Source organism: Phyllopteryx taeniolatus, chromosome 9 (assembly GCF_024500385.1).
Source record: "Phyllopteryx taeniolatus isolate TA_2022b chromosome 9, UOR_Ptae_1.2, whole genome shotgun sequence".
NCBI classification, from domain to species: Eukaryota; Metazoa; Chordata; class Actinopteri; order Syngnathiformes; family Syngnathidae; genus Phyllopteryx; species Phyllopteryx taeniolatus.
In genome coordinates, this window is record NC_084510.1 from 16,215,350 (window position 1) to 16,242,145 (window position 26,796).

Consider the following 26,796-nt stretch of genomic DNA (forward strand, 5'->3'; position numbering starts at 1 on the left):
CAGATGCAGAAATCTGAAAGTTTATATAAAAACAGGGTTGTTCATACAGTGGAAAATAGTAGCAAAATGACAAAGATATTTGGTGAGTGTAAAGTTGTGAAACATGTATTGAACAGTAAAGTCTTTTTCTGTCTTTTGAAGAGGGACAAACTGCAGATATACAGTACTTTATTAAGTTTGATCACTGAGAGCCTGAAGAGAATGTATCTACATCTCAAAGGATTATATTTTATCGTCCAGTTCTATATACACATCCTAAAGCAGGCAGTGTACTCTTAGTCCTGCAACTAAGTTTGACCAGAGTTTCACAGTAATAATAATGTACTAATCTAATTTAAGAGAGTCACATATTGTGAGGTAGAGATATAAGGGATGATGAAATGATTCAGAAAAACTGTCAACACAAGCCCCCTTATTCTCCATGACTGATGAAACCTCTTCTGAGGATTTGGAATCTGTGGACCTTTCATACATAACTATATCTTTCACCGCCACCGCCATGGCGTGAACCGGCCAATATCAGCTGAAGAGAGACGGTCGCCATGGCATGAGGATGTCAAAGTTCATCATGTGGGATTTTCAGAGCATGGTCACAAAGATCTGGCAGGACATAAAATGAGAATTGAGCGAAAAATAAAATTATGACAATAACAACACAGTGGAACCTCTAAAGTCGAACGCATTTTGTGCCGAAAGAGTGGTCGGAATTTCAAATAAAAATTATTTTCCCCATTTGGAATACTGGAAATAAAAACAACGGTAGTCATCATAAAACATTTATTAACTGTGCATGTAATGTTTTAAGTAACATTTTAACATTCTTAACCATTCTGAAAAATTTGCAATTTGCCCTCAGAATTGAAAAAGAAAAACGTTCAAAATGGACTGAGTGTGTAAAACCAATTAAATCTGATTTCATTTGAATTTAAATGCAATTAGGGTTAACTTGCAGTCTTCTCTTTATGCAGTTGATGAACAAAATAGCATGCTCCCTGGTCAGACAAAATATGCGCCCTGGTTCTGTTATTCACAAGTTCATTGACTTATCAAAATATTGAAAATCTCAGAAGAGCAATGTGGTACAGTGTGAAATGATGTATATGCAATGTAAATAGAAATATTTTGCTTCATCCCAATAACAAGACAACAAAAAAAATAAGTTGTCTACTAATATTAATGCGTAAAAACTAAAAGATTAAAAACAATCTAGGGTCATGTGTATGCATGACAGACAGGTTTTGGGTTACATGATTTATCAAATTGTGAATTGTATGACCTTACATGTGTTTGACTAAGAGATTCCACTGTAAAAAATGTGTTACACTACATACTTCAGAACAGAATGCATAAGTAAAAAAGGTGAAACCCTGTGCCAACTTCAGAAGTAACAAAACCAAATCAATACAAGCTAAACAATAATAAAAAAAATAATAAAACAAGAACAACAACAAAAATATGATTCTTACGTTGTGTTTGAAAAACTACATTTTAACTGCAGACGTACCTGTCCGCTTGCTGCATAGTTTGTCTTTTACATTTTCTGTTTCATGAGAGAAGAATTCGATGAGTTCGTCTTCGTGCTGCTCAGCAATGGCTTCGCACTACCACAGTATGACAAGATGAATCGTTTCACATGGAAAAACTCACCAATTATAGTAACTTAAATGATAAATTAGAATGAAACTCTTCAGAGAATTGTACTCACTGCAAATTTTAGACTGCTGGTGACTCTCGAGTCCAGCGTGGCCTCAGAAAGGTCCATGGCTTCACCGTTGCGAGATTTGATTCTAATGTAGGACTTCCTGTTGGTGGCAGCATCTTTAAGCTCGCCATAGTCCTCCATCCTCTCACACACACTCTCCATCAGCTCCAGAAGGTTTCCCTCAGAGCGTGCCAGAGGAACCTGACGGTGGATGGGGATTACAACCATTACAGTTCATGTCTGTAACCATTCACAAGCGACTAGAAGTTATGCATATCATTTAACATATGTACACTCTGTACTCATCATGTGTCATTGACATTTTAATCAGTTTACCTTTGGCTTCTCTCTACTTCACTATGTGACTGATTGCTTCATATCTTATACTAGGTTAAGTTGGACCTTGATGACTGCTTGTAAAACCTCTGCAGTCAAACAACAATCTGTTCCAGGATCCTGGTCAATTTTACATTTGTTTGCATTAACAATTATTTTGTTTCCCAAAAAAAACTGACATTTAATTAATTAATCAACTGTCAACATCATAAAATGACTGATGATGGACTGCAAATGTTTTAAGTAACATTCTCTAACTGTCATACAAGTGCAAAGTTAAAAAACATAACATGTAACAACGTGTATGGTGATGCTGGACAAAAAGAATTGGAACACCGTAAGGACAAAAGTCATCTTCTCTTAAGGGACGGTTCTTGGTGAGGCTGCAACTTTTAGAATGAGTATCACCCAAAAAGCCAAAGAAAAAACAAGACTTAAATGAATTTAGAGGGGCTGTCCAAATTTAAATTGTGCTCTTGATTTTTTTATTTTTATTTTTTTACATCAGGAACATTCTACTTGAGGTTCTGTAATATGTGCCCCCCCCCCCCCCCCCCCCCCAACTGTGGGATTAATAAAGGATGATCATTTTATATTATATGAACACAATTTGGCCAAACATCTATTGTAATACTAATTCTGTCTACTACTACTACTACTACTGTAACTGTGTAGAAATATTATCAAGACCCCCTCATAATCCAAATGCAAATTAAACATAACAACCATGTGTACCCCTGAGTGCCATAGAAAGTATAATATTGCCTATTATCAAGAAAAAGTTGGAATGTCACATTGACAAATTCCTATTAGAAAAAAAAGTTGTTAAGACATTAGAGGTTAGGTTGTATTTTTTTTAAGGGGGAAAAAGTACAAATCTTTACACAAATGAAGACGTATTTAGTTGTAAAAAGTGATAATATTACAATAATAATAAAATGATAAAGTAATAATATGATATTGAAGTGGCGGCATGGTGGCCGACTGGTTAGAGCGTCAGCCTCACAGTTCTGGAGGTGCGGGGTTCAATCCCCGGCCCCGCCTGTTTGGAGTTTGCATGTTCTCCCCGTGCCCGTGTGGGTTTTCTCCGGGCACTCCGGTTTCCTCCCACATCCCAAAAACATGCATGAATTGGTGACTCTAAATTGCCCGTAGGTGTGAATGTGAGTGTGAATGGTTGTTTGTTTGTATGTGCCCTGCGATTGGCTGGCAACCAGTTCAGGGTGTACCCCGCCTCCTGCCCGATGATAGCTGGGATTGGCTCCAGCATGCCCGCGGACCCTAGTGAGGAGAAGCGGCTCAGAAAATGGATGGATGGATGGATGATATTGAAGTTTAAAGGCAAACATGTACAGGAAATGTTTTTTCCATTCATCGCCAGCCGCCAGTTTCCTTTGTCCCATGACGCGAGGTAAAGTGTGGTCTTTACTTCGGTTCATCTATGACCATGTAGACCCTCTTCCACCAGGCTCGCTGATTTGAAGTGTGAATAAACGATGTGGACCTGTATTTTTATTTTATTAAATCTCTACATGTTGATATTTTGTGTTATTTAAGAAAAGTAAGGGGGAAAGGAGAAGCAGTGTTTTGCACTACAGTAATGTTTCCATTTAAATTTTATATTGAATTCTCATGTTTCACACTGCTTGGAGGTTACTTGAAAAGTTTTCTGTATTTTTTTCCCCAATAATTTCAGTTTTGCACAATAAATCTTTTGGAAGTAGCATTCTTGACTATTCTGTTTATAGTTAAGAAAACAACTTCCCGCTAGAGTGCCTTTTCTATTGGCATATGGTACCCATTCAGAACCAGTTATATTGAAAGCTACACACCAAAACATATACCGCAATACTGTGTATACCATCTACTGTCTATGGTTCAAAATATATATAAATGTTAAGTCACATCGCCTAGCCCTAAGTGGAGTTGAGTTATAAAACACTTCTCTGACAGTTGAAATGTCCAAGAGAGTTAATAGATTTTCTCCCAAGCTATTTTCAACACTTCAGATTGGTTCAGAATTTGTAACAAGAACAGACCACGTGGGGACTGACCGATAATATCAATTTGTGAAGAAATATGAAAATTACCATAATTGGAAATACGAGGTTTCCGCCTAACAGTGAAGATATATTTTGTATTCATTTGTCAATAAATAATTGGTTAATTTATTTCTTTGTAATCTAAACAAGAAAAAAAATAGCAAAATGAATAATCTTATATATACATTGAAGATTGTTTTATTTATTTTATCAAATAATGGGTTGGTGAATTACAATTAAATTCATTCTAATTTTTTACATTTTATGATCCAAGGGGAGGTTAGTGGGTAGGTAGGTTGGTAGTTAGGGAGGATGGATGGATGTAATGGATGGATGGATGTCACACTGACCTCCCTGATGGACTGACTGCCGTCCGGGTTGATTCTGAACGAGCCTGTTTGGATCATTTTCTTGGGGTCAACTTGGGAGATGGCCCACTCCATCTCGTCCACCAGAGCCCTGCATGCTGTGGGGGTACATGCACCACTACTATCTGGCATTTGCACATCTCAATGGCGCATTCATGAAGGACGTAAAGCGCAAACACCAACCTCCACATCGGATGTCCTGTCCTTGTCTGGCTGCCTGGCAGGAGCTCAGCAGGAGGAAGAAGAGCAAACAGCTTGAAGGCAGGAGAGCGACTTCCCTCATGTTGCATCTATTACAAACCAATATTGACGACACGCGGGCTGCTGTTACGCCAAGCAGAAAAGCTGAAGGTGGCGAGAGTTTTAAGCCGGCTTCCTTTTAGCAAGAACTACCATGTCTGTGAAAAAAAACCTGCCCCAAATCGTGCGAACGCTACTGAAATATACACAAAAATGGGAGGAAAAACATAAAGTTAAACTAAGAGTCACCAGGTCTTATCGGTGATTGGCGATAGTTGGACGCTCATTTTAGTCGGCGTAATGTGGTGACGTTTCACCTGCAGCGCATCCTGTCAAGAGGGCGGACAGCGCCCCCTGTGGCCGGGATGACGCTGAAAAGGCAAACTGGAAAGACTTGCTCGACTTTAGAACATTTCATATCGGAAATTCTTTTTATACTAAAGTACAGCAATTGTCAGACTTTTACTCAAGTAACATTTTAAAATGTGACTTTAACTTTTACCAAAGTTATTTTCTGTTAAGATAGCTGTACTGCTGAACTCAAGCAACACTTCCAGGTAGTTTATACAAAACTGGTGAAAAACTATACATAGATGGCTTCTTGCAAAATAGTAAATTATCCAAGAAAATCTTAAATAATGGGCTACATTTTCATTTTTTTATCCACTTTGAATAAAATGTGTCAATAAACATGTTAGGATCGTTATGTCTGTCAAAGGACATCTAATTGACGCACTTTGTTGCTGTTATTCAAATGAGGCTGTTTTGCCTAATGATCTACCACTATGCTCTCAGTCCTACTTCAATATTGTCTGACCAGTGGTGAGAGTGAACTACGAGAAGAGAACGTGCAAACTCCACACAGGAAGGCCAAAGTTGAGATTCGAACCCAGAACCGCATAACTGTGAATATGCGCTCACCACTAGTCCTCCAAATTATGAGGATACATTTTATTTCATTTCCTAATATCTACTATGTTCCTCAGATTTAATGTGTAACGGGAAACCAGAATTCATGTTTTACTGCTTAAACATTTTGTAGCATTTTCTTGCACATGCCGCAGTTTAACTCCAACAACAACAAAAAAACAGACAATGTAGACATTTGTAAATGTAACCATGATTTAAAAAAGAACCACAGTAAAGTGTCCATACAATGTCAAAATATAAAACTATAATTTAATAAAACACACAGATACATTCAATTTCAATGTCAGTTTCTTCTTTACAGCTGGTTTATCATGTAATATGATGTGGACAGCAAGTGATTTATACATATTGTCCTCCATCATTCAGCTTTGCATGGTCACATTGGCAATTTTGTTACATTTGATTCAAGTGTGATCTGGTTGTTCAAGACATCATAATAAAGTTTTTTTTTATTATTATTATTTTGTTCCAAGAACATATATACCACTGGGTGTCCAGTTGGAAGTGAACACTACATTTTCCTCGACCTTAATTTAGCTAAAAGGGGAAAAACAGGGATACATTTAATTTAAAAAAAAAATTAAAATTAAAATTTTAAAAATATGATATGCGATTCAGTATTTAACCCTACAGAAATATTTGAGTTTGTTTTGTGCTTTGAAGATGTTACATGTGAGGCACACAGGAGGCGGCACCGTAGAAGACAGCAGATTTAGTCAAATGAGCTTATTTTAACCAAGCTGCACTCAGAGGTTTCAACATTTTGTAGCATTTTCTGATTACACCAATGTGCATGTGAAGTAGAAATGGGTGTATGAAAAAATTAGCATGTTGACAACAGCGAGATATTACCGTACACCAACATATTATATTGTAAAGCTGCTATTTCACACTTAGTGCAAGTGCTCCAACATATTGAACAAAAAACGGCACATTCGAAAGTTCCCACCCACAATGCAACACTCTACTTGTCTTCTCATATTCAGAAGTCGCCTAAACAAACAGGTTTTTTTTCTTCCCAGCACATCACTTAAAAATATGCTCTTCACATAAATAAGTAATAGTGTTCGTCACATGAGATGACTAAATTCAATTTACACGTGCAGCACTCAGCAGGTTTCCTTCCATAAATTCAACAAGCATCCAACAGATTACACTGTACTGAAAGACATACAAACCCCAACTCCAAGGAAGTTGGCACGGTGTAAAACTGAAATAAAAACAGAATGCAATCATTTTCAAATCCATTTCAAGACAAAATTCCCATGTCAAAAAAAAATAAATCCAATGTGGGCGAAATTAAAAAAAAATAAAAATTCACAAACTCCTCAATATCGACTTGGGGATGGCGTGGCATACATGAGCATGAGTTTTTTATTTTTTTATTTTTTATTGACATATTTTTCTTAAATATCTTAAAAGTAGCTAAAAACTTTTCAATGTAATGCAACAATTTTTTGTTTGATCCACTTAATATATGTTAATTTAATTAGCCTTTTTATTATATTTTAAGGAAGTTTTTTTTGCATTGCGGTTTTTGGTACCTTCTGCTGTATAGTATTTATTTTATTTAGAAACAAATAAAAGTGCAACATGGGCCCTTGTAATCAGAAGCTTGGCTGATGTTGCAGAGGCCTTTGATATAAAAGGAACAACAAAAGTATCAGACACTTTAAGGGCACATTAAAGTGGAAGGCACTGACAGGGAAGATGCAAAGATACTGGCTATGTTGCAGTGGTCCCGTCGGCGTTCTGGACCTCCATCACTGAGAGCCGTCCTTCTGCTACCTTCTCTCCTATCTCTCGTTCACAATGTCCACATCAATGTCGTTCAGTAAGTAAATATCCGTGTGCCGTCCAAGCCCCATCTGGAGGAGAGAGGAAGGAGAGATGGCCATTTCATCAGTATAGGAGCACTTAAAGACTTCACAAAGGGTGTATATATATATATATATATATATACAGAACCCCAATTCCAATGAAGATGGGACATTGTCTACAACATAAATAAAAACAGAATACAATGATTTGCAAATCATGTTCAACCTATATTTAATTGAATACACTACAAAGACAAGATATTTAATGTGCAAACTGAAACTTTATTGTTTTTACTAAATAATTATTAACTTAGAATTTTATGGCTGCAACACATTCAAAAAAAACTGGGACATGTGGCAAAAAAAGACTGAGAAAGTTGAGGAATGCTCATCAAACACCTGTTTGGAACATCCCACAGGTGACCAGGCTAATTGGGAACAGGTGGGTGCCATGATTGGGTATAAAAGGAGCTTCCCTGAATTGCTCAGTCATCCACAAGCAAAGATGGGGTGAGGTTCACCTCTTTGTGAACAAGTGCGTTAGAAAATAGTCGTTTAAGGACAATGTTCCTCAATGTACAATTGTAAGGAATTTAGGGATTTCATCATCTACGGTCCATATCATCAGCAAAAGGTTCAGAGAATCTGGAGAAATCACTGCATGCAAGCGGCAAGGCTGAAAACCAACATTGAATGCCTGTGACCTTCGATCCCTCAGGCGGCACTGCATCAAAAACCGACATCAATGTGTAAAGGATATCACCACATGGGTTCAGGAACACTTCAGAAAACCAATGTCAGTAAATACAGTTCGGCGCTACATCCGTGAGTGCAACTTGAAACTCTACTATGCAAAGCAAAAGCCATTTATCAACAACACCCAGAAACGCCACCGGCTTCTCTGGGCCCGAGCTCATTTAAGATGGACTGATGCAAAGTGGAAGTGTTCTGTGGTCCGACGAGTCCACATTTCAAATTGTTTTGGGAAATTGTGGACGTCGTCCCCTCCGGGGCAAAGAGGAAAAGAACTATCCGGACTGTTAAGGACGAAAAGTTCAAAAGCCAGCATCTATGATGGTATGGGGCTGTGTTAGTGCCAATGGCATGGGGAACTTACACATCTGTAAAGGCTTCATAGCGTGGCTTCATAGTAAAAGAGTGCAGGTACTAGACTGGCCGGCCTGCAGTCCAGACCTGCCTCCCATTGAAAATGCGTGGCACATTATGAAGCGTAAAATACGACAACAGAGACCCTGGACTGTTGAACAGCTGAAGCTGTACATCAAGCAAGAATGGGAAAGTATTTGACCTACAAAGCTCCAATAATTAGTGTCCTCAGTTCCCAAACGTTTATTGAATGTTGTAAAAGAAAAGGTGATATAACACAGTTGGTAAACATGACCCTGTCCCAGCTTTTTTGGAACGTGTTGCAGCCATAAAATTGTAAGTTAATGATTATTTGCTAAAAACAATAAAGTTCATCAGTTTGAACATTAAATACCTTGTCTTTATAGTGTATTCATTTAAATATAGGTTGAACATGATTTGCAAATCATTGTATTCTGTTTAACACAATGTCCCAACTTCATTGGAATTGTGGTTGTGTGTATATATATATACACACACACCTTACTGATTATTAGTGTTATTCAATTTATATGTTGTCATTGTATATGCAACATGTAAATTAAAAGCAAATAAAGCGAACAACACATAAGACCATGTTAACACATTGCACTTGTTGGACCCATCTGTGCATCAGCGAGACTGCAAAATCAACGTGGCAATTAAAAAAAAAAAAATAAATACAAAGAAGGGAGGGTGAATGATTACGACTATGTTGATTTGAATTAGTGATGAGTTGAGGGTGCTCACCTTCAATCATTTAACCAAGGAAAGTCCTGCAAAAGAGCATTTTGTACTACATACACTGCTACTGCCCATCATAGATTAATTCTCCACTGCTTCATATCCAGAGTGTGTTATAATAGGCTATTGTGGTGCAATTGCAACTAATCAGACTATTTCATAACACTAAAATTAATTAAAATTCAGACATACGACACCAACAATTGCCCATGTATGCAGTTTTTCCCGTTTATTTTGTACAAATGGTGGGTCTCAGCGAGCAGCAAAGGACAGACTCAGAACAGTACAAAAGGGAAAACAAATGTACACAATACTGCATTCATGTTTTTCCTCTGCAATAGACCGAATGTGTATGACCACAAGAGGAGAGTACATATTTTTAAGAAAAAAAATGAATCACAATTTGTTCATAAGTGGACGGAAGCAGCGACACACTCCACAAACATGATGGACATGCTGCTCCCAAAAATTTTTTTTTAAATGTCATTCCTTTTAAAACCAGGATGCTGTATATTAATTTTAGAGCATTCATTTAAAAAAAAAAAAAAAGTATTTGCCTGGTAAACAAAAAATAATGTGTTTTGTACTTAATATAGTGTTGTTTTTTTTCTCAAAAAAACTCTGGTCGAATATAAGATTGGGATGATGAAGACCTTTGGTCAGAGATCGAAAACGGTTACATTTCCAGACCGAGCAGGAATGCAGTGGAGAGATGCGGCTTTATCAGTCAACAGTATCAACACATCTCCCACCATCCTCACTACAGCTGCAGCTAAGTTGTAATGCTCTTTTTGCTTTATAGAATGTAGTACATCAGTGATAGAGCATGGAATCTCCATTGGGTGTTTTCGATTGAAACACTTTGAAGCAATGTAAATATTACTGATAGTTATTCAAAAATAAATAAAGGGCCAAGCATCTATGATAGCAGAAGTAATAGAATAGTTAAACCAAAGAGACCCTAACATGAGATACTAGCATGAGTTGATAGAGTATATCCTTTTACCTTTGTGTAAAGTTGAATTTAAAGAAAGTGCAGCCTCCGATTCCATCTGAGAACAACACTTTAAAAATACTTTTTTAACAAGTAAATGTTCCCTTTAATTTTCCCACGAGGGTTACATTTGACTTGACCAAGTCACTTAGTCTCCGACGGGCTCCAATTGTAACTTTACTTCAACCATTCTAACCTCTCTAAGGAATTGAAACACACAAAAGAGGATGGAAAAAGTCACTTGCGTCATCTCTTCCACTATTTAAAAAAAAAATGTACTACAACATAATCCAATTCAAATCAATTACTCTACACACTTGTATATTTTATAGTGCAGTGATTCCTAACCAGGGTGCTGAAATGATCCAATTTCACTTAATTGGTCTGAAATGTATATTTGTTCATCTATATATGCCAGCGACATATTGTGAAAGGCAGAATAATGAAATGCTCTTCCATTAGATGGCAGAAGGGACAATAAAACTGTTGCTATTCAGACAACATAATTAGTCAGATGATGATGATGTGGTCAGCAAGTGATTTATTGACTGCATGAGGGTATATCACCTGTGTTAAATTAAACAGGCCCAGATTTCACACTTCACAGAAGTACACTTGTGAGTAAATTGAAATGAGATCATCATTATTTCAATATTTTGCCGTTCGATTTTTCTTTTGTAAAATTAGTACGCACGGCTCAATAAAGGTTGATTTAAAGGATGAAACTATTGCTTGCTTGCATCATAGTCTCTTCTAATCCCCCCCCCCCCAATTATGGGCTTTTCAACTTTTAATGATACAACGTTGGATTAAAATGTGGATACAACATTCATCATAATCATAAAGACAGGAGAGAGAGGGAAAAAAAAAAAAAAAAAAAAAAAAGCAAAAATATATTACACGCATTTTTACCAGGGAAGCACAAATGATGTCGATATCAGGTTGCCATCTTTGGCATCAAACTTGATCGTATATGCAAATCTGTCTATACTAGCTTAAAAGGATTTACTTCATAGAGTTGGATGAGTTTATGTGACCTGATGTTGCTCCCATTTGATCTCTTTTACTGAATAATAAGTCAGCACTTACATGAGATCATACAATTACCTCACAGGCCCTTCCAAAAAGAGGCAGAGAAGCTTTTTAACAGCTTTTTCTGACCCCTCCTCAGAACAGAGCCCAAGAATATGTATCAGGACACACAAGGAAGGATCAGTGCAACCACTACTGCATTGATTAATACTTGGACTTGAAATACAAAAGGATGTGATGAAATGTAATCGTATAAGAATAACTGTGCAAATGTTTCCCTTCAGTGCATTGGATATGTTACAGCCTTAAAATATCATAACACACCTATGCTGCATATCATTTGGCATAACAACAGAGTTTTCAGTCTGTTAATATATGGATCAACCTAATGATGCATTAAATGAAAGACAAAAAATAAATCTAGTGACTGAACTATATTGGGCTAATATGAGATAATCGAGGGTACTGATGTAGACCGCGATACCTCGATATATTGTACATTTAACTTAATTTCTAAACTCTCATTCATTTAAGTAGAACTGCAGTAATACAACTGAAACTGCCTGTGAACATTTTGTGCCTCTTTTATTAACTTGAACCAACAACTTTGGTTAATTTAAGCTTGTTGAAACTTTTAAAGGCTATCTTCCTCAGTTCGAGCTATTTGCTTTAAGGGCATTTTGCATGACTACTGCAACAATTGATGCAAAAATACTGGCTAAACCTTTTTGTATCACATAATAAAAAAGTGGTAATAATTGTGCTCTGCCATATGTAAGCAAACATGGTGCAAACTGTAAAATCAGTATCCTGAAACAGATTGTGTTCAACCTTGTCGATTTTCTAATATCATATTCTTACAGAAATGGGTTTATATTGTGGCATGCAAAGTCAAACACTATCCTGATGTCGACTTTACATGAGCACATTCTGATAGCCCGCTGGACACGAGAAAAACACGAATCATTGACGGGAAAACGCTTCGACATGAACTCCAACAGTCCCAGTTGAGTATAGGGCTCAGAGTCTTCAGAAGAAAGAGGAATGCTGCTGGTTACTGTGCTGTTCCTCTCTAGGAGTTGCACTCAGACTGTTCCTCTATGAACAGATCAGGTCGATTGCTTACCCTGCTGCCAAAGTCCAGGCAGGAGACCCCCAGGGCAACCAAACAGTGCCACACCTGCACACAAGACAGGAAAGACCGGTCAAGTAACAGAAAAGATTGTTTTGATCAGTTTGTTTGCATATTACTGTAAAATTTGGTCCATTGATCAGAATCCACACCCACTATATGTACAATGCTGCTTGACATTTTTTTAACCCTCCTGACACACTCACTCTTTTTTATTAAAAAAAAATAAAACTAACCTCGTTAAACATACATCCAAATCCCAATTTGTAAACCATATCTTCCAAATAGTAGACGCACACAAAGAGATATTTTAATTGAATAAAAAAAACAACTCACCAGGTAGCCTACAAAGCACATATAGGCGATGGAGAGCAGAGCGGCCAGGATGTAGAGCAGCACGCTGTTTAAAGTCGCCACATAAACCACCACAAAGTATATATTGATGGAACAAACCATCAGGATGACGAGCCCCCCTCCGATCTTCCAAAACCTGAAGGAAAACAATAAGATAACTTTCAGTACCTATGCTAGATATGTACATGGACAATAGGGACAACTAATAAACTACTGTACCGCATTTTTCGGACTATCAATGAACGGGTCTATTTTCATAGATAAGGCGCACTGGATTATAAGGCGCATTAAGCAAAACAAAACAGTCAGATAAATCACTTATACACACACCATAACATTATGTTGAAGTATAGTAAGTATTACTCCACGAGGCTCCCCACTATGGTAGCCGTAATGGTCCGACAATCCGGCTTCATAGCTTACCAAAGTCATACTAAAATATTTTGACAGATTTCTGAGTGCCGTGTACAACATAAAATTGGTTCGAGGTCAGTTACCACAACCAGAATTCATACATAAGGCGCACCGGATAATAGGCGTACTGTCGATTTTTGAGAAAATGTAAGCATTTTAAGTGTGTCTTATAGTCCGAAAAATGCGGTATATTGGCAAAGGTATCACACATTGCCTTTACACCTAAGGGACTAAAAATTAATGGGAAAAAATGATGAAACAGATGAGAAATTTATCACATACATACATCAGATTATAAACAGTGGGACCTGCTGATTGTCTGCGTTGGCCTGGTTGCCACCATGGGATTGGATCGCTTGCTGATCTTCCCCTTACAAACTGTCCAGGCACTGACCTTGAAACAGTTGATCCTTTTGTTTGTGAGGAGGTTAAGTGCTGTTTAGGAGCTAGGGAAGAGCTTGTCTTTCATTTTAAATTGTTGGTGTGAGAAAAGACAGATAGGGCTGTTTTCAATCGGTCTTGTTTATTGTGTTGGCATATTTCTCCCTTTGTAGCTTCAATAAACACTGTAAAATGCGTGACTTGATGACAAAGGCCTTACTTGGGAGTGGGAAGAAGTGGAGAATCGAATCACGTTATGTTTTGGGGTTCTCCTAGAACCGGAACGTAACACCGGCTTGTTAACAAGACTTTTCTGTGATGGCTCAAATCTACAAGACATTTTTTGGTCTGTTTTGTTCTACTTTAATGGCTGACATATTTTGAAGGGACAGTAAATTTAAACTGTTATACAAGCTGTACACTGACTATTTTACATTTTAGCAAAGTGTCATTTCTTCAGTGTTGTAGCATGAAAAAATAAAAAATAAAAATATAAAAAATGTGAGTGCCGCTCTCACTTTTGTGAGATACTGCACTTGTTTATTCTACCTCACAAGATTCAGGAGGAACTATGGGGTCAGACTGATTAACTCAAAGGTACAGTATGTCAATACTTTTGTCAACAGAGTATTGGTATATTCACTTTGTAGATAGTCATTTTGCTTACAAGCCATTCGCAAAGTCGTTCATGATGGACGTCAGGCTGGTGAAGGTCAAAATTGGGATCAAGGCAAAAGGAAGCTAAGGGACAAAAAGAAGAATTGATTGTACACATCCTCTGCCAAACTACCCCAAAGCAGCCAACATGTACTTCAAAAAATGTAAATACAACACTTTTTGCAAGCGTTGCAAAATGAGTCACTGTCTGACCTGCATGCTTTGTAGTACATTAAGGAAGTCGTTCATCCCTGTCAGATGCTGCACGTCTTGAAAAATGGCAACCAGGAGTGTTGGTGTGATGGCGATGGAGCGGGTGAGGAGCACCCGCGCAAATCGAGACCACCGCAGGTTTAAGAAACCCTTACCAAATAATAAGGAAAAAAACATAAGCACATTGCATTTCTTTGTTTCAATCTACATTGTCAACAATCACACAAATATACCTCCATAACAAATTGGCCAGAGTAGGTGCCTGTCATGGTGGAGCTCTGCCCTGCTGCAAGGATGCCGATGGCCCAGATGTACAACGCAGCGGGGCCAAAGAAACAGCCCAGAACCACACCCTGAAAAGTAAGAATAGCATTTTAAAAAAAGTATTTTTCACAATGCACTCGCCCTTGTTAAAAAAAAAATTACACTCAGTAATTTTGGTGTGTGCAATGGCATCTTCACATTGTTGTATGCATGTCAATTAAATCCATAGATACAATTAAGTGTACACCCGTGGTGACATTTATTAACCTTCCACAGCAACAGTTCGGTATTACCTTTTGATAGCCCTTTTGGCAACTTGCTGATATTTTATTTTGGGGCTGGGGAAGGGGGGGGGGGTCGACACAGATCTCTATCTCGAAGCTCCGCCGGCACCATATTTCAAGCTATCCTCCTGTATATTCCATACAGACATATATATCCACATACACCTCTATGCCTCTGTATTGAAACACAACACCCTTCAGCGTATTAGCACAATTAGTAGAAAGGTGGTATTGCAGGTAACAGGAAGTAAGGCAGTCAGCTATAGTCAGTGGGAATGGGAATATAGCGTCTTGCCTAGAATCTTCTGATTGTTACTGTCCATGACCGAGATTTGAACTGAAAGTTTTTCTAGGTCCCAACACAGTTGTGTTACCACTAAGCCGTCTAAGCATCTACTAGACTCAATTGCAGGGCAAGTCATTTATAACTACCAAGTGGTGGCATACCGTTACCCTATCACTGCTCGTTGGAACGGACTCACTGGTGGCTGTAGACTCAAGGTCATATTAAGATGTTGGAAAACTAATTTGTATTAAAATTCAAGAATAACATCAACAGAAACAACATTGGCCGCCCGAGATGGGCTCTTTGTGGGCTGGCGAGTGACGGATGTATTGTTTGATTAGTGGGCCTTCAGTTCACTCATACTCACCTGAGGCGCACTCTTAGCAGGCATACGATGCTGACAAACCAAGGATCAACCAACCGACTTAATGAATCCTGTCTTTATTTATTTATTTTAAATCCCCCCCCCCTTGTTTTTGCGTCCCACCGAGGGATTGGGGGGGGATAGACATCCAATTACCTGATTATTAGGCATCCATCTATCCATTTTCCATCCCGCTTGTCCTACCTAGGGTCGCAAGCATGCCAGACCCTATCCCAGCTGACTCTGGGGAAGAGGCGGGGTACACCCTTAACTGGTCGCTAGCCAATTGCAGGGCACACATACAGTGTACACAAACAACCGTTCACACTCACTGACAATTTAGAGTCTTCAATTAACCTACTATGCATGATTTTGGAATGTGGGAGGAAACGGGAGTACCCAGAGAAGGAGCCACACAGGCATGGGGAGAACATGCAAACACCTACCCGATTATTAGTTTAAAAAAAAAAAATACAAAAGACCATGTAACATGTAAAAGAGAAGAGACCATCTAATAATCCAGTTATAACAGACATTACCTCTCTAATTGTATGAAATTTTCATACTTGGCCCCGTAATTAAACTTCTAAAACATACCACAACAAGTTGACGTACCCCTTTGTAGATATCAACCTCCAGTGTTTCATTGTTGAGAGGGAATAGACCTTGGTGAGGGATGCTGGTTGCATTGCACTCATTGTGCTGCGAGCAGAAAATAAAGATGAGTACTATATTGTACTTGATTGTGATTGCTAAAGCACTCCAGTATACCCACCACGTCCATGTTAGTCTTATTGTAGAAGGCCTGGGCAAAGACGGCTACAACAAAAACGTTGATGAGGAACGAGATGAAGAGGGCGATGGTTGACTCAATGAAGAAATACTTGTTGGCTTCCTTTATTTCTTTCTTACTTTGACGGTCGATATCACGAGACTGGTGCATGAAGAATGGAATGAGTTAATAGTATTTATTGCTTTCACACACCAATCATTCAAAATCCTCTAAGCACTGACATCAGCAGAGTTCCCAATAATGTTAAATTTCCAATACTGTGTCTGTACCTGTACTATCATACATTTACCAGACAGTTCATTGAAACACCGAGACAATCTAAAGATACGATGGCATTTTTACTGACACTTTCAGTATGGTAATTCTTGAAAATTATTCTAGTTTGCAGTGGTGTGAAACTACTCTTCATAACAGAGTGATGTTTCTATAATATTGCCCCTTCTCAAAGAGCTAAAAAAGGTAACCAAAAATGAATGTAAACATATACATTAAAATACCACTGACAGTAAATTTAAAAATGTGGCATTATTTGTGTAAAGGCAGAATTTTTCATACAGCTCTTGTATTGGACCTCAGACTGTGCAAGTTTACTTCATGTAGTGGTCAGCAACTCCAGATTAAAAAGCAAACTACAGTATATTAATATAGCAACATGGTTAATGGTAATCTGAATAAAATGAAAGGTTTAAAAAAAAAAAAAACTACTCTCGCTACTACTCCTCTGACTACTCATTGTATTTACAGTGAACCCCCGCTATTCATAAAGGTTAGGGACAGAGCACTTCGAATAACAAAAATCTGACGGCCCCTCTAAAAAGGTTTGCAATTGCCTTTAACTGCAACAAAATGTCAGCGAACCCCAATTAATGTCTAAGTAAATGTGTGTGTACTCTGTTTCAACTCACTTTAACATACTTCATTGACACCAAAATGCCACCTAATGGCTGGCACCAAAGCGATACTGTTAATGCGTTGGTCTGAGCATGAACACGGCAAACTGGCGAATTTTTCAGTGAATAACAGATGATAGGTTCCCAAAAAAAGAAAAAAAAATAGCTCTGCGAGTAGGTGAATTTGTGAATGCCGAACTGTGAATATGCGGGGGTTCAATGTATTTACCCAATTACTTTATAAATTATTCAGATTTGACAAAAATAATTCTCACTTTGACCAGAGCTGAGTGCAGGTAGATGTTGTGCGGCATGATGACAGCGCCTACGATGCCAACAGCCTGCACCAGTTGTGTGGGCCCACATCCGGCACAGTATGGCACAAACATCCCCTTCAGGACCTCCCCCTGATTTGGCTTCACAAGCACGTACTACAGAGAAAAAAAGCATAGAGTCTAACTATTCCTCCGTTGAATAATGTAGGGAGAAAGACAGAAGAAATGTTACCTCGTAACCAAAACTTATAGCCATTACAGTTATAAGAAAGCCAAAGAAAGCTTCAAGTTTCCTCAGGCCTACAAAAGGGAGAATAAGATGATGTCAACACTGAGGGGAGATTCTACCGATAGCTTGGATTAAAAAAATCATTATCACATACACACCATATTTGTCCAAAAAGAGGAACACAAATGTATCTGTGATGGTAATGAGTACTCCAGCCCATAAGGGAATCCTGCAGGAAGAAGGAAAAGGAAGAATGTGATCAACTATGATAGAAATATTTAACTTTCTTGAAGTAGTAGTAAGGATACGATCGTTAAGGTACCTGCCCACAGAGAGAAGATTGAGCGCTATTGCACATCCAATCACCTCCTGCATGTCTGAGCCAATAATCGCCAACTCCACCATTATCCATAGGATGATTCGCGGCACCTGCAGGAAAATGTGGATATTTTTATTGTATTATAGAAAGGGGAAATAAAAACAAAAAAACATTACCATCTTCAGAATTCTTCAGAAATCTCAAATAGCAGATTTTGCCATAGATGGAAATTACCTTCACTCTGACTGAGACCAAAGACATAACATCTGTAAAGCTGAAGTTTTCGTTGGAGTTAAAGAGAATGTTCTGCTGTTTTTATTATATATTAGTAGGAGAAAATAATTTAATATGTCGTCTATTTTTTTGTATTGGCTACTGTATGAGTAAATAGCTCACCCAATCTGTGCCTGGATTTTCAAGTCTGCATTGTTATAAACAGATGTTATGGAGTGTGGACGCTCACAGTGGAATATTGCCGGTTGCAGACTTCCGCCAGGTGCATCCCTGTGACGACGCCGAGACGTGCTGCCAACCTCTGCAGCAGCAGCCCAATGATGGTGGCTCCTAACAACACCCATAAGAGCTAAGGATGAGAGACAAGATCCGCAGGAGATTCATTGGATGGAGTTAGGAGTGACCGAATTTCCACCGGCACCCTGTAGGTTAGTGGCACCGGTGGCAGACATTGTTAACCCTGGCTTCTTTGGATGAACGCTCATATTTGTTTGGCAAAGTTTTAAGCCAGGTGCCCTTCCTGACACAAGCCTGTGTACTTTTCTGGGCTTGGGACAGACCTGCAGTTTGCACTGGCTTGTGCCCCACCCCTAGGGCTGCATTAAGAGTTCGTAATGTGACCTGAAAATAAAATCTCAGATTTTCTTCACAAAATCCATATTTTAACTTCACTAAATTGATAGAATCGTTTAATTGCACAGTCACAGATGGAATAGTATTTTAACTAACGAATATAAAATGAACATGAACAGCAAAAATGTATGCTTTTGTTTCAAACAATGTGGTACATGACAGGTGGCTTTCAAATCTTGAAACAGTGATGATAGTTACTTAACCCGGCCAACCCATCCACTGTATGTTGAAACTTCATGTACAAAAACATGTAATGACGAAACATCCACTTAAATAACAACACACAAATAGCTAAAATACTGTATGTATTTGTGACATTAAGTACTCACCTTAAATCCAGCTTTAGCTCCAGACTGCAAGTCAGATTCGATGTTCCCTGGATCTAAGTAAGCGATGCTCATCAAAAACCCGGGTCCAGTGAACGCCCAGAGTTTCCTAAAACTGAACACCTGAATGAAATACAAGTGAACAGCACAGGTGACTATTCTCCTTTAATTTCCCTGCAAAGTAAAACCTTAATTAAGTACCATTCATCTTACTTTATACTTAAAAGATGTCAACTACGCTCCTAGAATCACATACCAAGGATCACTGTATTTAGAAAACCTATGAGAAAGGCCTCTGTTTTATGAGTGGTGGTCAGTCAGTACCTGATTGACACTTTCAGGAATGGCCACCTTCTCTTCAAAGTATGTGGAGAAGGGCTGATCTAAGTCAGCGGGGGAGGAGGGAGGTGAGATGGAGTTGTACTGGTTGGTCTGAATGTCCCCGTTGTCATGAGGGGAACCCTCTAAAAAACACACAGAAAACAGGGGAAAAAAAAAAGCAGGGCTGTAACGAAGAATCAAATAATTCGATTATGAAAGCAAAAGTCAAAGCAAAATCTCTGTCTCAGAGCTACGCAGCGATCATTTTTTCCACATGGACTAACGTTACTGCAGAGTCACGCATCACTCCATGTTGAAATAAGTAGGGAGTGATGGCAGTGAGCAAAGAGAGCATAAAAGACAGAGACTGTTCAAAGTTTCGGTTTATTTCACCCTTACAAAAAGAAAACAAAATGCAGTGCATCTACTCTACTGCAAAGCAGAATTAACCGACGTACCACAACAGCACGTCTGCGATCGCAGACACACTGTACTCATGTTAGCTTATTTAATAATTGAATATAGCCTACCACCGCTGGTTAGAACGGATTGCAATGCCCGCACAAGTGGTCAAGGATAGACTCAGTTACCTGTGCACTTTTAATCGTTTTACTGAACAAAACAACAAAATAAGTATGTGCCGCACAAGATTTATAAATTAACTGCTAAGGCCATAACTGACACCCATGCACTCAACAGTCAACGTAACGTGGTTAACTGCTGGCTGTTAACTGGTTAGCCGGTTAACAGCCAGCCGCTAACCTGATCGCAAAACAGTCAACTTTACTCTCCCATATGATGACTCTCATGCTACTCATAAGGCCAGGCCCCACCTTTTGAAGCTACACACATTTGGCCTTCACATCTCTCCATTAACTAGTTGCTTTAACGAGCAGAAGCAGCCATTGTAAAATTAACTACAAGGGGAAAGTTACTCATGTCCATTTAAAAGCTGCAGAGGTAATTATCTCATTTAGTTCCACTTTTCCTGCTTTAGTTTATTGATGGATGTATTTATATAAAGGACAGCCCCCCCCCCCCGCCCCTTGAGATGGATTATTTCATTTTCGAGGGGGCCCTTACAATACATAAATATAATCAAAAATCATAAATAAAGGTCATTTCAGAACATAATACAAAAACATTTACAGTAAGGTCCTTCATCACCAACTACTGCTGGCCCCAAACGCGAATGTGGACTTCATTGACTTCAAATGTCAAAACATCCTGACATTAAACAAAAAAGAATTCCCTGGAAAGACTGAGTGGCAAAGAAATGTGTGCCAACATACCACCATGTGTAGACAAATAAAGCAAACTGAACTTTAGCCCTAACATCTCTCATGACGCAATAAAGATCACTAAATGAACTGTCAAAATTGGACACAAATAAATAAATAAATAAATAAACTTTTTTGTCGCTTTGTTATCAACTCCCAAAAAAAAGTATTCTATTTCCATGTCATTCCATGGCATGTAAATCTATTTTCATATGACTGCATAAAAATCTAAAACACTGTTATAACCCCTTGTGGCAGATGACAACATTGACAGTGAATTAGTAATACCGTTCTAATGTCAAGGTAGGTAGGTGTGTGTGCGCGTTGCTCATATTTCTGTTGTTGTAATCGGTTACCTTGGAGGAGGTCTCCATCCTGCTGGGCCTTCATCGGGGCAGGCCAACAGATTCCTGAGAACTTGAGGGATGACTTTCAGCCTCCTAACAAAAAGAACAAAACAGTCACAATATTTTACCTAAGACTGCAAGATTTTGAGAAAATACTTGTTTTGTCTTATACATTTTCTGAAAACAAATCCTCTGACTACGTTGAAATTGTGGCGTTGAAAATGTAGTGTTTTGTGGTAAACTTGAGCTCAGCATTTTCATTGCTTTGGAGGGTGTTACAGGAGTGGGGGATACGTGTGCTTGACTTTTTGTATGATATCCAATTGAATTCATCTAAGATGTTGCAATTGTGGATTTATCCCAATGACTGCATTCTCTTTTGCATCAATCTTTTCACTTCCAGTAAGAGACATAAATCGAAAATAAATGCATCTTCTTTAAACACATGATTGGGCAAAAGGGGAACTGTTAAAGGCAAATGTTTTTCTTTCACTTTCATACAACCTCCCATCTGCACTTTTTTCCACTCTACACAGCATAACTTTGAAGTGAGCATTCCAAGGATGAAATGCCAACCTTGAAACACTAAACTTTTCTCTAACATGACTGTCAGATCATGTGGCAAGTGACACAAAACCACTTCTCTCCCAAGTCAGACTTTCACTTCCTCTGCAATCAATATCATATATGTGGCTCTGTTTGACATTGTTTGCAACAACAGTATAGTTTTGAGAGTAATTTATTTTAGTAAACAAGCAACGACATCATGACAGTATTACCATAGTCTTTCTACCATTTCTTTCACCTCTGTGAGATTAGGAAGTATATATTGTCAGCTCCTCAATTTGTAAAAAAAAAAAAAAAAAAAAAAAAAAAAAAAGAGAATTAAATACAAAAAGGGACACTGATACACACTCAATTTCTTGGGAGTGGCTTCTTAGATACTTTTCTGCTGATAGCACTCACAATGAGTTCTGTACACAGTTGCAAAGGGCTTCAACAACAAAAAACAACAAAAATCAGTCTTACTGGAAATAAATCAGATCGTATATGTCACGTTTAAGTCAAGAATATAGTGGTACCTCAAAATTAAATGCTCTGAAATTTCTAAAATTTGCCGCTTGATGTTACGACGAAAGCATGACATCATCAAGACTTGAGCTCAGTAAGCATCTAAAAGAATTCTTCCAGTTTTGCTTTTTTGCGATGCTCTCACAAATGATAGTGCTGATGACAGTGCTGGCAAAGAGGCGTGATGAAGACCATAGGAACGGAAATTATACTTGCTGCGATGTAGGAAAACAGTACACCTGGCTCAAGTGAACAATAAATTGACAATCAAAATAGACAACCACCCTTCACTTGAGGAGGTTCAGCTCGAGAAATGTAGTGCTTTGAATGATCAGCCATTGATCAATTATAAACCTTTTGGGGAAGGTGTCAAAGAGAGATTTTCGCAATTCGCAGCAGGGCTCAGTCCTTATTATATAGTGTAGAATGTTATTTTTGGTGGAAAACAATGAATTTTGAAAACTAAACAGGTCAACTAGCATGCTTGAAGGGATTACGTTTGAACTTAAGAGGCTCCATCATACATCCAATCATTTTAATAGTTGATGACTGGTCACGTGGTGCAGTCATTCCATGAGGCCAGTTGGCCACACAAGTTCACATGATCCTAGTGAAATCCCCTCAAAGAAATTCCCTCAATAGACTGATCATAACATCCTTTAGTATACAACAGAAGCAAATACACATGTATTTGAATTTAAGGAATGTGTTACAACTTCTGCATATGCTTGGAAGGACCAAGAGTTTTTATTAGAGGATATTTAAATGTAACACGTTATCTTGTTTGCACTACAGCGACATTCTAATCGGACTAAAGGTATGTCTTATGTCATGCAAAAGATTCCAGTCTCGAACATACTGTGTTGTGTCAAACATTCTTTCAGCTTCTTATGTTAGCAGCATTTAAGTAATTGACTACATTCTTGCAAATGTTGTGCCGATCACTATAGTGTCTTAGTACCGCAAGGAGAAATTTGAGTGTGACAAAAAATAAAAAATGAAAAACAACAACTGGAAAATAATGCTGTAAGTTAAAACTATCTAAGGAGTGTTTGATTGTTTTTAATGTACTGCATAAACATTAGACTGGCTTAGAGCTTCTTATACTTGTATGACAGTTGTATGATTATTCTTATGGTGTTTTACTCTTTCACTGTTTTAAGATTCCCCCATGACCCTTCAAAGATCAAAAGGTGCATGTTGCTGTGGGAAAGTGTGCAAACACAGACAGTTCTCGGGGCTGTTCCAACATCCCTCTTGGACACTGTTCCCACTATTCCATAAAAAGTAAACACTATAATGCTATGTACAGGTTCAAGATTCCCACATTTCCCTTCATTTAACACACACCAGGAAATCTAAAATCAATTTTAGTAGCCGCAGGTCAAATTTCCTAAAGAACAGCCTTAGTGTACACAAACTTTGAAGCACCTATACAAAGGCATTCTGTATTTCTAAAAATTCTACATTTTTTTAATATTTTCATTTTTGTGTATTTTGTGTCACTTTAGGTAATGTCTCGGGATGCACAATAACTATCGGGACTGATAACTTTCAGCACCAACACTCCCCCCTGCCCTCTTTGCCCAACCACAAATTATAATGTCTTTAAAAAAACATGAATATTGGAACCTGTGTATTATTTCAATATCTTAATATAATTGCACAGTAACAAGGTACATTTATAAAAGGCATCTCATATCACTCTCATTGTACTTTTGTATTGCGACAATAAAAAGACAGAAACCACATTTATATACAATATACATAAGTAGGGTTCCCCACTCCAGCTTTCCATCACTTTGAGGGGGTTTTAGCATGGAAAGTGTTGAAGACCCTTGATATAAACATTAAAAAATATATGTCGGTTATTGGTTTGAACAGGCAGCAAGATTTCGGTTATCAATATCGGTGGAAAAAAATAGCTACGGTGGATCCCTAGTAATGTCAACAAATTTCATGGTCAAAGACTACTCTTCAGGGTATTGCTGTCAAATGTTAAAACGGCTCAAATTTAACTTGAACAGTACATAAGGGTGAACGTATTGCTTGTGCAGTTAATTCAGGTTTTATGATGGTGACAGTTTGGATTCTGGAAGAACCTAGTACAAAAAAAGTTGATCTCAAAGGGAATTGCTGTTTTGAATGTCATTGGTCAATCAGTGTTACAGAGTACATACATTGCGTACTTGGAGGTACCAATTGTATGCCATTTATCAGGACAATATCAAATTACAAGTTTCTAGATGTGAAAACAAAGTAAAATCAGCAACTTTGAGATATGAAACTTTATCAGCACTTGGCAGCTTTTACAATCACAAGTGCACATCTGTGACAACTCCCAAACGAATAAGTGCCGTCAAATGTTAGAACAGTGCAGTCCAAGAAGCTTAAGTGCATTTCTCACTCAATGCAACGTAGGAATCGAAGTGTTGTTAACCTTGGCAAAATGGGAGAATATGAGAGAAACCATTACATTTGGGTAGCGTTCGTGTTACCATACAAAGGTGCAGCTAAAGTCATTTAGAAGCAATATTTTCTGTCTCTGGGTTAATATTTCATGGGCGTGCCCTGCCTTAAATTTAAATTGGCTTGTTGCAGAACCACCTCAACAATACAGTGTCATTAAATACAGACTGTTGCCTTGTAATCGAAAGGTGTTATTGGTAGGCTTTTATTTCCATCCTTCCTGGAAACGTTACCAATAAGAAATACTTAGAAAATTATAGGCAATAGGGGGAAAACTGGTTCATCGCGGTATCAACAAAGTGACTAGTGATGACGCAGGTTTGGTGTAATGGTGATACACAGATTCCACTATAACTTCAGCAGTGATTGCAAACCTGTCAAATAACAATCTGTACAAAAGAGGTATGCCCAAAAAAGACTGGTCAGATTACAGTATGAAAATGTGACGATGATGACGATAAGGGGATATTACCTTTTTTTCTTTTCTTTTTTTTAAGTTTGCAGTGTTTTTAAGAGTTATTGTTATCAAAAAGTGTAACTTCTCGTTCTAATGGCATGCATTTACCAACATAGCAGGATGAGAAAAGTAAAATAAAAAATAAATAAAAAAAACAACATGCCCAAATTTCTTTTTTGTACAAATTTTAAAGCCAACCAACCATATATATATTTTGTTTAAAATCCAAGGTGGGTTGACAAAGTAGCCACTTGTATAAAACATACACGCTAACACATGCTACACGCTAGCTTCCTAGATTATATCGCTTAAAGTGACATTTACCAAAGTATTTCAAACAACCTTACCTGATTAAAATGTCGGGAAGAGCCAATAATACTGTACTTCGGCAATGGAGTCCGATAGCTAAAACGCACCATGGGTAAAAATGTAAGGTCAGTTATCGTTATCAGGTTGAAGTCGAGCACATCCGCGTTTTATCGAATCTTTCCATGTCAACCTTCCGTTCAAGAGTCACCACGCATGCTCATAAAACGCACACCGCTCTGATTGGTCAATGAGTAAACGCTATTTCTTAATTACCCCTGACTTTTGTCTGCCAGGTAAAAAAAGCCATTGGCTGTTTTAGCCGTAGACCAATATACATAGATACTGTCTCTGCTGCTGAGTTGTACGTCTAGGTCACTTCCATATCTGATGTTGCAAAGGCGGCACGGTACCCGACTGGTTAGAGCATCAGCTTCACAGTTCTGAGGACCCGGGTTTAATCCCTGGCCCCGCCTGTGTGGAGTTTGCATGTTCTCCCCGTGCCTGCGTGGGTTTTCTCCGGGCACTCCGGTTTCCTCCCACATCCCAAAAACATGCACGAATTGGAGACTCTAAATTTACCGTAGGTGTGACTGTGAGTGCAAATGGTTGTTTGTTTGTATGTGCCCTGCGATTGGCTGGCAACCAGTTCAGGGTGTACCCCGCCTCCTGCCCGATGACAGCTGGGATAGGCTCCAGCACGCCCGCGACCCTAGTGAGGAGAAGCGGCTCAGAAAATGGATGGATGGATGTTGCAAAGTGGAAATGAACTGTTCTTTGGTCAACGCGAGATCTCGTGGGATTGAGACGGAATAATTACTTTTCCTTGTATTTGACCTTTCTAGCATCTTTGTGCGAACAGAATTTGTCTACTTTGACGCTCTAATGCTATGAAAGCGTAATGAATAATAATTTTCCTCCAGTTATTGCCAGTATCCATCCATCCATCCATTTTCTACACCTATACTCGGAGCTTATCCTAACTGATTGTCATTATTAATAGTTAAATTGATATAACTCACGGAATATAAGAACAATTCAAGGGCATCTCGACACTAGGAACCAGACAAGCATCTCTCCAACAACTAGTTAGCATTTTACAGTTCTTCCCAGCGAGACTCCGACCAAGGCCCTCCGACTCTGTAACCCAAGTCCCTACAGATG

General features: G+C 38.4%; 2 protein-coding genes across 2 annotated transcripts; both read right to left on the reverse strand.

The window, feature by feature from the left end:
- Positions 1–4: 4 nt before the first annotated feature.
- On the reverse strand, positions 5–5,034 carry cnpy2 (canopy FGF signaling regulator 2). Its single transcript, XM_061786292.1, has 5 exons — positions 4,632–5,034; positions 4,431–4,546; positions 1,706–1,903; positions 1,505–1,601; positions 5–600 (listed from the first exon to the last, which is right to left on the reverse strand). The coding sequence occupies exons 1-5, from the start codon at positions 4,729–4,731 to the stop codon at positions 557–559; spliced, it is 555 nt and encodes a 184-aa protein (XP_061642276.1). The 5' UTR covers positions 4,732–5,034; the 3' UTR covers positions 5–556.
- An 806-nt stretch (positions 5,035–5,840) lies between these two features.
- Positions 5,841–25,849, reverse strand: slc11a2 (solute carrier family 11 member 2). Its single transcript, XM_061786283.1, has 17 exons — positions 25,674–25,849; positions 21,339–21,422; positions 19,706–19,845; positions 19,385–19,504; positions 18,652–18,771; positions 18,192–18,298; positions 18,028–18,098; positions 17,873–17,940; positions 17,641–17,796; positions 16,458–16,616; positions 16,298–16,384; positions 14,718–14,837; positions 14,485–14,634; positions 14,282–14,355; positions 12,802–12,955; positions 12,460–12,513; positions 5,841–7,486 (listed from the first exon to the last, which is right to left on the reverse strand). The coding sequence occupies exons 2-17, from the start codon at positions 21,370–21,372 to the stop codon at positions 7,415–7,417; spliced, it is 1,686 nt and encodes a 561-aa protein (XP_061642267.1). The 5' UTR covers positions 21,373–21,422; positions 25,674–25,849; the 3' UTR covers positions 5,841–7,414.
- Positions 25,850–26,796: the final 947 nt, after the last annotated feature.